The following is a 15425-nucleotide window of genomic DNA, read 5'->3' as shown; positions in this document are numbered from 1 at the left end:
TTTTGTATCCATTGTCAACGCAGTGCGGCAGCTGCAGACCTTGAGCGGGCTAGCTAGCGAGCTCATTGGTTGCTCTGCGGCAACTGCTGCAGCCTATAGACGAGCTTGGGCGAACTTGCATCCAATGAGAGGCGTCCGTGCGCTCACTGCATCAAAGCCCGCCAAAATGGCGTGACTAGAGTGCATATAGCGTAGTTCGTAGGCTGGAACCCTGGTTTTCATTGAATGAAGCTGACAAAGTGAGCTGTAGCGTGATAAACGCCGTTACGCAATACTTAGTTCCTCATCTAGAGAACCGAGGTTACGTTAGTAACCGATTGTAATCTCTGACGAGAGGTTCTCGGATGGCGTAAGCTCAGCTCACGCTGCGGCACACCTATGTCAACGCCGTGCATGCGAAGCATCCACTGCATGAGCCCCAGGGAATTAAGGAGGACCGGGGATGCCTCTAGTGGAGTGGAGCATTAATATTTGGCCGGCAAGAGTGCGGGCCAGTGTCTTTTGACGCGTACGCGGCAGCAATAGCGTCCACTATCCATCTGGACAGTGTCTGTTTCGAGGCGGCGAGACCTTTGGTGCGCCCTCCGAACGAAACAAAAAGCTGCTTGGAGCTTCTGAAAGATGCGGAGTGCGCAGTATGCAATCTCAGTGCTCTGACTGGGCAAAGGAGATTGGCGTCGCGTTCGCTATCAGATGCTGGTAGCGCCGACAAGGAAATGATCTGTGCTCTGAAAGGAGTACCGACCACCTTGGGGACGTAGCCGTGTCTAGGCTTTAAAATGACCTTGGAGTCACTTGGTCCAAACTCAAGACACGCAGTGCTGACAGATAGCGCGTGAAGGTCTCCCACCCATTTAACTGATGATAGGGCAGTTAGAAAAACGGTTTTAAGTGAGAGGTGTTTCACATCCACGGATTGAAGCGGTTCGAAAGGGGGGGCTTTCATAGCTTCGAGAACTATAGAAAGGTCCCAGATAGGAACCGATGGGGGGCGCGGAGGGTTCATCCTTCTAGCTCCCCTGAGGAAACGGATGACCAACTCATTTTTATCCTGTGACTGGCCGTGCAGGGGTTCAGCGAACGCCGCGACGGCCGCCACGTACACTTTGAGCGTGGATGGGGATCTGCCCTTATCCAGCAACTCTTGTAAAAACACGAGCAGCGGCGACACCCCACATGTCCGTGGGTCCAGGTCTCTGTCGGTGCACCATTTTGAAAACACAGACCATTTTGACGCATAGAGTCTTCTCGTGGAGGGGGCTCTAGCGTGTATGATGGTGTTTATTACTCCTTCTGGCAAAGCGACGGGTAGTCGTTGATCACCCACGCATGTAGCGCCCAGCGCTCTGGGTGGGGATGCCAGATCGTTCCACGAGCTTGCGAGAGGAGATCTGCTCTCACTGGGATGGGCCACGGCGCTGTCAGTGACAGCTGCGTAAGCTCCGGGAACCATGTTTGATTCTCCCAGCGCGGGGCTATGAGGAGCACCGAGTGGTGCGTTTCCCTGATCCTCTGCATTACCTGTGGTAATAGCGAGATGGGAGGGAAGGCGTAAAGCAGGTGGTTGGGCCAGTCCTGGGCCAGTGCGTCCTCGCTTTTCGAGAAAAATATTGGGCAGTGAGAGTTCTCTTCTGACACAAAGAGGTCTATCTCTGCTCTGCCGAATATGCGCCATAACGTCTGGACTGTTTGAGCGTGCAGGGACCATTCCCCTGGGGGAATATTATCTCTGGACAGTCTGTCTGGGCCGTCGTTCAGGTGGCCTGGCACGTGCGTCGCCCTCAGCAAGCGCAGGTGGCGCTGGGACCAACTCAGTATGCGTTTCGTCAGATGGAAGAGGTTCCTGGATCTGACACCGCCCTGACGGTTTAGATGGGATACCACAGACCTGTTGTCCGAGCGGACCAGGACGTGGTGACCCTGAATGATTGGGAGGAAGCGCACGAGCGCGTACTCGACCGCTATCATTTCCAGACAATTTATGTGAAGGAGCTTTTCCTGAACTGACCATAGGCCAAAAAACTGGAGAGTCCTCGCAGACCCGTGTTGGACGCGTCTGTCGAGATGACTTTTCGGCGAGATACAGCTCCCATCATCACTCCCCGCTGATACCACTCGGCCACTGTCCAGGGCTGCAGAGCTGAAATACAGGTCTGAGTCACTCTGATTGGCTGGCGGACTGTGGCCCAAGCCCGGCGAGAGGCACGGGTGTTTAGCCAATGCTGAAGCGGGTGCATGCGCAGTAAACCCAGTTGAAGTACTGCTGCGGCTGAGGCCATGTAGCCTAGCACTCTCTGAAACTTCTTCAGAGGTGTGAGGCTGTTCATCTGAAATGACGCGGCTAGTCGCTGCACACGGCGCGCACGCTGTGTAGATAAGCGAGCCGTCATTGCCACTGAGTCTAGTTCTATTCCAAGGAAGAAAATTGTCTGACTGGGCTGTAGTGAGCTCTTGGTTCAATTGACTGCAAGGCCCAAACTGTTCAGATGACTGAGGAGAACTGTCCTGTGAGACAGAAGCTCCGTATGTGATTGTGCCAAAATCAGCCAATCGTCCAAATAGTTCAGAATTCGCAAACACTGACTCCGCAGGGGTGCGAGCGCCGCGTCCATGTACTTCGTGAAAGTACGGGGTGCTAAGGACAGGCTGAACGGAAGGACGGTGTATTGATAAACCTGGCCGTCGAAGGCGAATCTCAAGAATGGCCTGTGATGGGGATTTATCTGAATCTGAAAGTATGCATCTTTCAGATCGAGAGAAATAAAACAGTCCCCCTGGCACACATGCGCGAGGAGTTTGCTGGTTGTAAGCATTTTGAACGGTCTTTTTGCAAGCGCTTTGTTCAAAACCCTGAGATCTAATATTGGTCTGAGGCCGCCGACTCGCTCAGGGGAGGCGGCACTCTCTCTATGGCCCTTTTGCACAGAAGGTTTGCTATTTCTGAACGAAGCATGCACGCTGCTTCCGTGTTCACAGTAGTTTCGAGCCGCGCTCTGAAGCGAGGAGGACGGCGATCGAACTGTAGCAAATAGCCCTGTTTTATTGTGCTTAACACCCATTCGGATATCCCTGGAATATCTTCCCACGCTTTGAAGCGTAATGTTAGAGGGTGAGTGGCCAAATCGCTCTGATTGCCGCACACAGCGCGCTGAACAGAATGTGTGAGCGCGCTTACTGTGCTTATGCTGGACTGCTCGCAGACAGCATGGACAGGCTGTTCTGTGAGTGACTTCCCGATTGAGGTGAATGGGGAAAGAGTCACGTCTGTTAAGTGATACGCAAGCATAGTCACGGGCACGGGACTTACATACAGAGAAGTGTTTGCTGGCCGTGTGACAGAGCGGGCAGAGAATGGGCGCGCACACGTATTCGTGAGCGCATTTATTGACTCTAACACTCGAGTGGTTCGTAACCGCTTTTGAGTGTGCTCTGATGGGGACACGGAACGTGTAATGCTTGTGTGTAGAGGTGAACACTGGATTGTGGGCACATTTTCTACACATAAGGCTGGTCGTGTGACAGAGCGGCCAGAGAATGGGCGCGCGCACGGATTCGTGGGTGCATTTATTAACCCTAACACTCGAGCGGTTCGTAACCGCTTTATGTGAGTGTGCCGTGATAGGGCCACGGGATGTGTAATGCTTGTGTGTAGGGGTGAACACTGGATTGTGGGCACATTTTCTACACATAAGACATGTTTGCTCTCTGGTATGGACACGGGATGTGTAATGCTTGTGTGTAGAGGTGAACACTGGGTTGTGGGCACATTTTCTACACATATGGCATGCTTGCTCTTTACCAGATTTATTTGGGTCGCCGTGAAAACGGCGTTTGAGCGCAGGCAAGCAGGCGTTAACACCGGCTTGTTGGCTGCTGAATCTACCACTGTAGTAGCCTGAAGGAAGGGGACTGACAGGGGGCGAAGCTTTGACGGTGGTCCGGCCGCAGCGGGACTAATCCATCGTTTTGCAAACAAAGCTAGGAGGACTTCGGTTGTTCAGGTTTCAGCGCAATTCTAGTCCGAGACCCGCGGGGGGGGCGGCGGTCTGCGGCGGCTGTCTGAGCGCGATCGAGGGCGGCCGCCCTGTCGACGCTGAGAAGTCTGGCTTTGTTGAGCTGGGCGCTGTGAAGAGGCTCGTGCAGGAGGCTCACGTGGGCGGCCTGCAGAGGAGCTAGCGCGACAAGGCAGAAAGAGATTCATGGCTTGTGTGGCTTTTTGGACCTCTGAAAACCGGTCAATGATACCACTCACCGCGGAGCCGAAGAGACCGGATGGAGAGAGCGGTGCGTTGAGGAACGTAGAGCGCTCTGCTTCTCCCATGTCGGCTAGCGTTAGCCACAGATGTCTCTCGGTCACAGTCAGCGCGGCCATGCACTTCCCTATAGCTTGGGCTGCAGCTTTGGTAGCGCGGAGGGCGAGGTCCGTAGCACTCCGTATGTCTGCAACCACCTCTGGATGCCTGCTTTCCTCATCCCACTCCCGCAGAAGGTCCACTTGGAGGATCTGTAGGACGGCCATAGAGTGTAGAGCAGATGCAGCTTGGCCGGCGGCGGAACAGGCGCGGCCAACACAGGCGGAAGTTGTTCTGCAGGCCTTAGACGGGAGCACTGGTTTAGACCGCCATCTCGCGGAGGGCGGGCAAAGGTGTGCTGCTACCGCATCCTCAACCGGAGGGATGGAAGCATAGCCCTTCTCAGTGGCACCGTCCACCGAAGCAAGAGAGGTGGAGACGTGGGATCGGACCCTGGCCGAGAAAGGCGCGTTCCATGATTTGGAAAGCTCGGCGTGGAGTTCCGGCAGGAAGGGAGCGGCCCGGGTAGGGGGTGCTGCGTGGCGGCGGCTCTGTAGAAAGCAGCCGTCAAGTCTGTTGGGTGCCTGCTCAAGGGGCGGTGACCACTCGAGCCCGAGGCGGTCGACGGCCTGTGTGAGGAGGCGTGTTAGTTCCCCTTCGACTCCGGCGCGGGTCCTGCTGGATTCCTGGGCTGAGGAGGAGGCATGTGAGCCTGACCACTCCTCGCTGTCCGAAGCCATGATGGAACAGCCCTTATCCTCCGCTTCTTCGTCCGAGATGGCAGCAGAGCAGCCGCTCGGCGGCAACTGCGCATCCCGGGTGGGCAGGAGGGTGAAGGCGATGCTCGAGGGATGGGCTCCGGCGAGGCAATCGCTTCGGTCCTGAGCGCTTTGAGTCGAGCCCGCAGGGTAGACATCGGCAGCTCCTCGCAGAGATCGCATCCGCCTTCGGCGAGGGCGAGCTCTGCATGCCCCAGTCCCAGGCAGAGAGCGCAGATGATGTGGCGGTCTCCGGTGCTGAGAGGAGCGCGGCATGAGGCGCAAGTGGAGCGAGGCATCTTAAAAAAGACGCTCGTACACTTTTGTGAAGTTCTTTAAGAACTAGCTTGCTTTTAAAAAGGATACGTCGTCGGCTGGCGTAGCTCGCAGGACGGCTGAAGGTGGCGAAGACGGCCGGCTTCTTCGAGCGCTGTCCACGCTTGCTTGATGCCCCTCGAACGGTGACGCAGCTTCCGGTTCAGTGATGCGAAGAGCTTCGCTGAAGAGATGAAAATCAGGGTTCCAGCCTACGAACTACGCTTATATGCACTCTAGTCACGCCCTTTTTTGGCGGGCTTTGATGCAGTGAGCGCACGGACGCCTCTCATTGGATGCGAGTTCGCCCAAGCTCGTCTATAGGCTGCAGCAGTTGCCGCAGAGCAACCAATGAGCTCGCTAGCTAGCCCGCTCAAGGTCTGCAGCTGCCGCACTGCGTTGACAATGGATACAAAATTAAGGATAATTTTTTGGCTTCAATATCTCAGAAAAGATTAATCTTTCCCGTAGCGTAAGAGAACCAACTATTTAAGCTTATTAAAGTGCAATGAAGCTGCGCATTAGGTAAGGTTAGCAATTTGCTTTTATGACACTGTTGAACAGGTTAGGGTTTTAGATTAGGGTGTAGAGTTCGGTTTTGTTGATTTAAAACTTTATACGTTAATCTTAAAATCCTCATCTGTTTTAGAGAACATGTAACATGATTTTAGCGCCACAGAGTGTACATTTCACCTCAGAACTACCATGATACAGTATTGTTAATGAACCACTTAATGTCATTTAGCAAAAATGTTGCCAAATTTCATAATTTTCATGAAATCAGACTGGAAAGATGAGTAGAATGTGTGGCAGCAATGACACATCTTCCCATTCTCTCTCGATCTCAAACATAAACACACTTACACGTAAAAATACACACACTGCAAGCTCTGCTGTTTTAATGGGAACATGGACAAAGTTTTGGTTGACTGCTGTACTGAGTGCTTTTATAACCACCGGACGTCTTCAAGAGATTCTCACACTTACAGAGGAATCCTGCCCACTAGAAACATAAACACAGGGTGTTACAGACACACATCAGTCCAACTGCAACATCTACAAATCACATCAAGTGCTTTATTACTTACAATTTGAGCAACAACTCATGAGGTTTTAACCCGTCGCAATGTCTTGTGTTCCAGGTTACTCTCGCAACTCAAACAGCGTGTCTCCTCGTGGGTACGTGCCGAGCTCCACACCCCAGCAGTCTAACTACAACACCATCACATCCACCATGAATGGATACGGAGCTGGCATGACCAACCTGGGAGTCCCTGGATCCCCCAGCTTCCTCAATGGCTCTGCTGCCAACTCTCCTTACGCAAGTGAGTCTCCTGTTGGTCAACTACATTGCACGATAACAGTTCCTACATTTTCCCTGCTGAAAATGTCCCTGCTGTTTTGGGAGCAGGTACCCCTGCATGTGATGCTGGTGTGGTCATCAGGCTTCTTAGCTAGCTTAACTAGCAAGACTTTTCATTCTCAACCCTCTTTACCTGAAAGATCATGCTGATCGACTAGCCTTACCAGTTAAGTTTTGCAGCATGGCTATGCTGAATCACTAGCACCAAACCAGCAGAAACCAGCCTGAATATTCACAGTTGTCTAAGCTGGTAATTTCAGCAGGGTTGTTAAAGGTGAAGTGTGTCATTTTTCGATGTTAAAAGAACTTTCTTTTATTCAAGCTTAAAGCAATGTTCCTTGGTTCAATAGAAGTGATGCTCAGTATTTGTGGCATAATGTTGATTTCCACAAAACATTTAGACTCATCTCTCGTTTATTTAATAAAAAAAAATAAAAAAGGGAATATTGTGGTTGCAGTATAGCACTTACCATTTATGTTAATGGGGCTAGTCCATTATAATTAAAATACACACTGTTTCAAATGCATAGCAACAAGATGTAAATATTATATGTGTAAACATTATTTTAGTGTAAAAAACTTTGTGAAAGATTACGGGGTTTACTGGCGTCATGTCATCATAACAACGAAGTGGATATACAGTAACTCTACACAAAAAAGGTTAGTAAGCAATTTATCAGAGATCATGTTAACACATAAAATGTTTAATTCTTGTGGCTATAAATTTAAAACAATGTACATTTTAGCGTTCATGGACAGGCACTGTTCACTTATATTCACTTATAAATGCCTTATTGTAACCACAATGCTTTTTTTTTAAATAAATGAGGAATGGGGGACTGGGTAGCTCAGCGAGTAAAGACGCTGACTACCACCCCTGGAGTCCTTAGGTTGAATCCAGGGCGTGCTGAGTGATTCCAGTCAGGTCTCCTAAGCAACCAAATTGGCCTGGTTGCTTGGGAGGGTAGAGTCACACGGGGTAACCTCCTCGTGGTCGCTATAATGTGGTTGGCTGTCAGTGGGGGGCGTGGTTAGTTGTGCGTGGATTTTGCAGTTGTGCGTGGAGACTGCAGAGGATAGCATGAAGCCTCCACACGCGCTATGTCTCTGTGGTAGCGCGCTCAACAAGCCACATGATAAGAAGACGTAGAGGCACCACAACGACTTCGAGAACACTGGGAATTGGGCATTCCAAATTGGGGAGAAAAAGGGGAGAAAATCAAAAAATAAAATAATTGAGGAATGAGTCAAAAGTATTTTTTGTGGGGAACAAATGCTGTCAATTGAGGTTAACTTGTATTGAACCTGGATTATTTCTTAAATATGCAGAGACAGTTTTAAGTAAGCCATTCAAGTTGATGAGCAGATCAAAACTCTTTTTGTTTGAGCATCCCAACCAGCCATACAAAGAAACATTGCCTTAACCAATGGTGCGAGTTGGCGAGATTATTTCTTTGTCGACAAATGGAAGATTGGGGAGTGTTTGGGGGAAAGCTGTTTGAAAATGGTTATTATTTTTGCAATTCCATTTCGTGACACTAGTGGCACAAAAATGACACACTTCACCTTGTCTCATCAGAGCATGTTTTGGATGTTGATTGGTCGGATTTTACAATCTCAGATAAATTCGACTATTGTCAGTGTCAAAGTTGATATCACAATTATAATCAGCGGGAACTCTGTTGACATCATGTGGCTATCTATAAAATAAACGCTGAGGTTATGTGTTAGTCTTTGCGTGTTTTGTGAGGGAAAGAGTCTTGTCTGTCTGCTGTACCATTCCCTGTGAATGTCTCCATCAGAACTAACTCCACGATCGCTCATATTTTTCATCTCCTTTCATGTCTAACACATTAACAAAACTTCCATGCCACTCACTCACACACTTGCTTCCTCACTGCGGTCAGAATAGTCAGCTTTCTATCTGCACCTTCATTTAGGTACGTCTTTTACAGAACCAGGGCTATTAGTAAAACAATAAATAAAATGCTCTTGTCCTCTTGCTTTACAGTATATACCAGGGTTACTATACAAGACTGTTCATATGTTCAGTACATTGCAGCTGTATCTTGTGTGATTGGCACTTATTTGGCAGGCCAAGCTTTGTGCAAAGCTGTCATGGCAGGTTTGATTTCCATTCATTATGAAAATGGCAAACAAGTTGGCAAGAGTTTTCAATTGGAATTTATTTAATTCATTAGATAATTATGTGGGTTTTACTCTAGTTTGGTGTGAAAGCTCAAGCTTTCTACTCAAGAATATGAGCCTGATCTCGTGGTTACTGTGGCGAAATATTTGCTAAATTATATTTCATGGTTTATTACATGTATTGTGGCATTTCCGAGGTGAAATGGTGACTAAGTGGTGCTAAAAGCAAGTAAAATTTTCTTCCAAACAGATGTCTATAGAGCTTTCAATCAACAAAGCCTACCTCCCCACCCTTATCCTTGAACGTAAAATAACCGATAGTATCATAAAAGCATGTGAGATGAAAAACACAACTGCAAAAAGGAAAAAATGTCATTTTGTGGTGATTCTATGACATTTTCGACTCATGTATCAACGCTCTTTAGGACTCGCACTCCGGACCTTTGCAGATTAGTTATGCTATCACACAATTTAATACATGAACACGCTTTGAAATATTGTTGGTTATGTATTGCAAACGTTAAAATGTATTGCCTTATAACTCATGCACTATAGTATACGTTTTGATGTCATGCATTGCTTGAGGAACATAATCTTTATGTGCATGGGAATAAAAGTCACTGTTGTTTTGCACCTCTAGTGTTCATTTCAATAGGAAACTGCTGCAATACATGCAACAAGCCAAGTAAATATAATTTACCAAAAATGGAGGCATAGTAACATGTTTCTAGAGTAACATGTACCAGGTGGAAGAATTTGGTTGCTTCAGGTCATTGGCTAGTGTAAAGTGTATTGGCTATTATATGTCCTGATAGCATTGTCTTCTGGCATGCTTTATGTGTGACTGTGTGAACGGAAAAAAAAAATGGTTTTATGTTGGTATTTCTGCGAAACTGCACAAAAATAAGGGCCAAATGTGTAGTGCTATGACCTAAATATGATATCATCCACAAGAGTTCTAAGTTATGGATCAACTTTGCCATGCAGGTAGCATACTTGTTCATTCCCATAATGCCTCAACCATTGCCCCTTCCCTTCAATTAACCCTCACAAACTAACAGTCGGCATGACCCTCATAACCACCTGCTCACTCACAAGCATCTTTGTGTGTGTGTGTGTGTGTGTGTGTGTGTGTGTGTGTGTGTGTGTGTGTGTGTGCGTGCGGGTGTGTGTCTCTGTGTGTGTGTCTGTTTCAGTCACCCCTTCCAGCCCTCTATTGGAACCTCATGCCACCTCCTCTTCCTCCGCTTCATCCATCCCTTCTTCCATCTCTCTGTCTGCGGGCCCTTTCTCATTCTCTCCTGTCCATATGATCTCTGCAGTCAAACAGAAGAGCGCCTTCGCGCCTGTCGTCCGGCCACAGACCTCCCCGCCCCCCACCTGCACCGGCACCAATGGGAGCAGTCTACAGGGTGAGCACCCCACCCCTCTCCTGCCTCTGAGCCAATCGGGGGAAATATCCTCCTCTTGAACTTGTCACAAAGAAATAAAAAACGAGTCTCACTAAATGTTTGAGGTCAAAGTTGATCCATAACTTTCTATGCTTTGGGCTGGTTGCTTTTACAACAATAAAGCAAGTTTACTGGACTTATGGACTACAGCACAATGCTGATATTGCACTTAGTAACATTGCTGCTTTTGTATTTAATAAAGGTGCTTGGACTTCTCTAAAATGTTAAATAAATATAGCAGGATATTACATCTGTTAGATCATTTTTGTGTAAAATAGTAAGAATTTAAGCTTTTAAGATTGAAAATACATCAATTCTCGTCCTGTTACTCTCAAGACCTCACTTCTGAAACCACACAAATACTCACTATTGCTCAGCTAGTTCTGTAAGTATTCTCTCAAAACATATGAAGTATATTCACAGTATATCCTCAGTCCAGTCCAAATATGGCAACAAAGTGATTCAATATTCAACTGTCAACTGTCATGTCATATGTCAACATATCTTATGTCAACTGTCTTTGTTATTGTTGGTTGACATTTGTTTCTCTACTTTTCCAGCTATGGCCGGCCTGATTGTCCCTCCCATGTGAAGAGGATCCTGATACTCCTCAAGGCTTCATTAAGCCCACAAAAAACTCACTGGCTCACCATACCTGTCTGACAATTTCTTATCAAACATCACCAATCGTATGAGGAGCTGCCCAAAAAGATCATCGACACCTATAATAATAATAATAATAAAAAGAAAATCAAGTGTACCTGGCCTGAAAATGTCTCTTGTCCTGAAATGTCAATAGATTGTGTTTGATTGCCCTATACAACTTCATCCTTGGTGACTTTGAGAACACTGATGTCAATACCCACAGCTGCAGGTGGCATTTTGAGCAAGAAGCCGAGAAGCTGTCAGGAAATGGATATTCACGAGATTAGCACAATGTGAACTACGAGCTGGGGTTTTGAAATGGAAAGGGGCTTCCCACTACGGGGTCAGTCCTTGTCCGTTGGGGCTTCTTTGCTTGGCCACTCTCTGTTCAATTCACAAGACTTTCTTGTTTCGATGGTAAGAGTCTATATCACAGGAGCAATCTAACACAATCAGATGGGACTGGGACTGTAATGCCAATCAAAAATGACCCATTCCTATTTACGAAATGTAAAGTCTTTGGTTTTTTACATCAATGTAATTGTAGTTGACTTTTTTTATTTTTACCATCCAAGTAAAATGGTGCAGGTGACCTCAATCAATGTGGGAATCAAATAAACTGAGTAATGCACAAATACAAAACGATTCCAGATGGAAAAACTCCAGCCAAGGTGGATGGATGTCAGTCATTTTTAAACATACTGTTTTTGTAGTTCCAGTGTAGTTCCAGGTGTATGGATAGGTAGATTTAAGCCAGGAATGCTTTCTGCAGTTTTAATCAAATTCATCAGACTTATTGTTGGACTTCTTATTGTGCTTTTTGTATGTATTTATAAAGTTTGTTTTGGGATTCCTCCGGTGAGTTAGGCCTAATTAATAGTATCAAATATCTGTGTCAACTCATTTGATGTCTTAATACCTTTTAGATATTGTAAAAAGAGCGAAAAATTAAAGGGATTACAATTGTTTTTGTAAAAACAAAAATGACAATGAAAAAAAAAAAAAGAGGTCTGAACATGACCAGGACACCTGTTTTTTAAAAGCAGGGTGCAAAACTCCAACACATTTGTAAAAAAAATACAAACTTTTTTTTTCAATTGTATATTTAATGTTTTCTTTTTGCAAAAAGCATTTGTGTTTGTTCTTCCTCTTGTCTTGTGTGTTCTTGTGAAATGTGTATGATCAGTTATTTCCTAATGCACTTTTTGTTGGGGCACTTACAAGAACGATGTATCTTAGCAAGCAGATGAAAATGATGCTTATAAAGAAAAAAAAAAGAAAAATGTATTCCAATATGCACCAGTATGTTTTCAGATTGATTATTCTTTGCTTTGGTCATGATAACTGAAATGGCTTATCCTTCATCATGTGATTTTGTTGATGTTTCTAAAATGTTTCCATAATAATTCTCTGTCCTTGTGAGATTTATTTTACATTAGATATTTGTTGTTTCGCCACATAGCGTTGACTAGTGAAAAGTCAGCATTTCTATGCTCACATCTGATGTGCTGATAAATACACAACATGATAAATGTATCACATGTTCCCAAATGGATCATATCAGAGAAGTCCAAACCTGCACAGCACTGCACATGCAATTCGTTTTGACGTGAAACAATTAATTGTCATCAGTGTTGCTGGCAGTATTGTTATTGCTGTCGCACACACATGCACAAGTTATGCAATCTGTAGTTATAATATTGCAAGCAACTTGCTATCCACATTTCAGTGGAATAGCAGTGAAATTAAATAAAAGAAGGGGTTATAATGATGCCTTAAAATTTTATGTGCTCCAACACAATGTATGTCTCAAATCACAAATCAAAATAATATGGACCAGAGTGATGTGCTTTGGCTCCAATCTTGAACATGCTTGTGATATGATACATAGAAATACTTTTAAAACGGCAATGTTTTAGGTCGCAGAAGGGAAAATGTGGAACATAATTACAAAATATGATGTTGGTAATCATTACAGCTTGTTACACTACCAGAAATTCAGTTTCTTGGTTATGTTTAACACACCTAAATATCACTTACTGCGACCACTTAGAAACAATGTAATGTTAATATTCCAGTCATGGATTTTCCTATTTTCCCGAAGAGAGTGAGTGAATATAAATGTAATAGTGTTTTCTGAAAAGCTCTTTTATATCACAGGTGACCTAATTAATTTACATTCATCCTTGCGGGGTTTAGTCTTAAATGGCGTAAAGGAAATACAATTTGACAGTGTCCTATTGTACAGAAACAGCTGAATTTATTCTCAAAGTTCACAAGAGAACACACTTCTCAGAGATCCAGCCTGGCTGGAAACATATACACACACAAACACACACATTTCTATCCATTGCATTCAATTTCTAATAGCTTGTGAAAGTGTTTTTTTTTGTTTTGTTTTTTGTCATAGACGTAGAGAGCTGGCTTCTTTGGAAATGTTGAACTCCACATGAAATGGGGAAAGGTACTGCATCTTTGTGAAATATGAAATATTATATCTAAATATATCAAAGCACAATGTTTAATTAATGTTTTTAGAACTCAAATAGGGAGATGTATTCTACTTTCCTTTCGTCTCTCTGACCATGCTGTAAATAAATGCATGTTTTTTTTTCCTTTTTGTTTTTTTGTTTTTTTCCTGTGATCCCGTGCTTTTTGTACAGAAACAGAAAAATAAAGATTACATTTGGCTTGAAATCCTTTCGTCATCTCTCAATGCTTTATCACATGAAACTTTATCACAGCCTCTTTTTCACTTTCACAATGTTTTAAAACATCAACAGTCCATCAAGTTATAAAAGTCACATTTTATGCTGTGCTTCTCAGCATGGGGTGGCCCATCTCGGGCCAGAAATCTCAAGATCCGCTCCAAACTTCACAGCGAGACTCATCCTTCCAAGGTCTCGACCTTTTGGTCTGCTGCGCCTGCCAGCAATGCTCAGTTGATGGGATATATTTGTGAAACCTTATCCAAAGACCACATTACATTTTTTTTAGTTTTGGCCTATGCTGGAACCAAAGCACAGAACCAGCATAAAGACACTCTGACCCATGCAGATCGGAATCAATCATTTCTGGGATTGCTCCAGTGCAGTAATTTTCCTGAGCTCTCTGACTGGATGATAAGTCAGGGTGAGAGAGATATTCAAAGTGTGATTTGTGCTTGTGTCCAAAGAAAAATTCAATGGAAGAGGGATATATCTGAGCTGTAAAGCTGGTGTCCTCTTGATTACCTCTAGTATTTGACAGCCTCACAAATTGCACATGTAACACTGGCCAGTTTACAGCATGTCTTCTTTCTCTTGATGTCAGATTGATTAACTGTCTGGTATATCTCAGACCAAAATTTAAATGGAAAAACTCTGATGTTGTGAAAAAAATTGGGAAAATATATGCATGGATGCCTTTACAATATGTGGGTTTCTATAATGAATGTGCAATTAGAAATAGGCCTATATGTGTATATGCTGTATGTGCCACATTTAAACACCACTTATTAATACAAACACGTAAAAGCTGTGTTCTCCGACAGAAACCATGTGTGATAAAATGTTTTCTTCATTCGTGTTTACGTAACATTTAAAGAACAGCTCCTTGAAGAGCTTGTCTTAAAGACATTTTCTTAAGTACATGTAAACATGGTCAAAGTCTTGACAGAATTAAAGCTATACAGTATATGGAATAAAAGATATAGAAGTCTCAGCGAAGTGAAATGATGTCCACACAGCAAACTAACAAGGAACTATGAACTATGCAGTCAACATGGGATTGCATCATATCCTGCAGCATCTAGACAGACCAGGGACATATGCAAGGATCCTTTTTGTGGACTTCAGTTTGGCTTTCAACACCATCATCCCAGCTATACTCCAGACTAAATTACACCTATTCTCTGTTCCCAGATCTACTGTATCTGTCAGTGGATCACCAGCTTTCTGACGGACAGGCAGCAGGTAGTGAGACAGGGGAAATTCACTTTCAACACATGTATGATCAGCACTGGTGGCCCCCAAGGATGTATGCCCTCCCCACTACTCTTCTTCTTGTACACAAATGACTGCACTGTCAAGGATCCCTCTGTCAAGCTCCTGAAGTTTGCAGATGACACTACTGTCATCGACCTCATCCAAGATGACGATGAGTCTGTATACAGAAGAGAGTTTGAACGGCTGGCTCACTGGTGCAGTTAAAATAACCTGGAGCTGAACATGCTCAAAACAGTGGAGATGATAGTGGACATTAGGAGGAACACCCCAACATTGACCCCCCTCACCATTCAGAACAGCACTGTGGCAGCAGTGGGTTCAAGTTCCTGGGCTCTGCCATATCACAGACTTGAAATGGGAGATCCACATTGACACTGTGAAAAAGGCCCAGCAGAGGTTGTACTTCCTTCGCCAGCTGAGGAAGTTCAACCTGCCACAGGTGCTGCTGATACAGTTCTACTCAGCAG

General features: G+C 45.2%; 1 protein-coding gene across 5 annotated transcripts in view; it reads left to right on the top strand.

The window, feature by feature from the left end:
• The window catches only part of LOC127659912 (transcription factor COE3-like), a 137541-nt gene extending 123884 nt beyond the window's left edge, over nt 1-13657 (top strand). For 2 of the 5 annotated variants that reach the window (XM_052149897.1, XM_052149898.1), the window contains exons 14-16: nt 6508-6690; nt 10073-10288; nt 10888-13657. In XM_052149897.1, the coding sequence (XP_052005857.1) occupies nt 6508-6690; nt 10073-10288; nt 10888-10919 (431 nt within the window). In that variant the 3' untranslated portion in view covers nt 10920-13657. The remainder of the gene's footprint in view (nt 1-6507; nt 6691-10072; nt 10289-10887) is intronic. The other 3 variants (XM_052149899.1, XM_052149900.1, XM_052149901.1) reach the window with 2 other exon arrangements.
• The last annotated feature ends 1768 nt before the right edge of the window (nt 13658-15425 follow it).

The sequence above is a fragment of the Xyrauchen texanus genome, chromosome 19, assembly GCF_025860055.1.
Source record: "Xyrauchen texanus isolate HMW12.3.18 chromosome 19, RBS_HiC_50CHRs, whole genome shotgun sequence".
NCBI lineage: Eukaryota > Metazoa > Chordata > Actinopteri > Cypriniformes > Catostomidae > Xyrauchen > Xyrauchen texanus.
The sequence above is the reverse complement of the archived record's forward strand: the minus strand, read 5'-3'. Positions and strand labels throughout refer to the sequence as shown.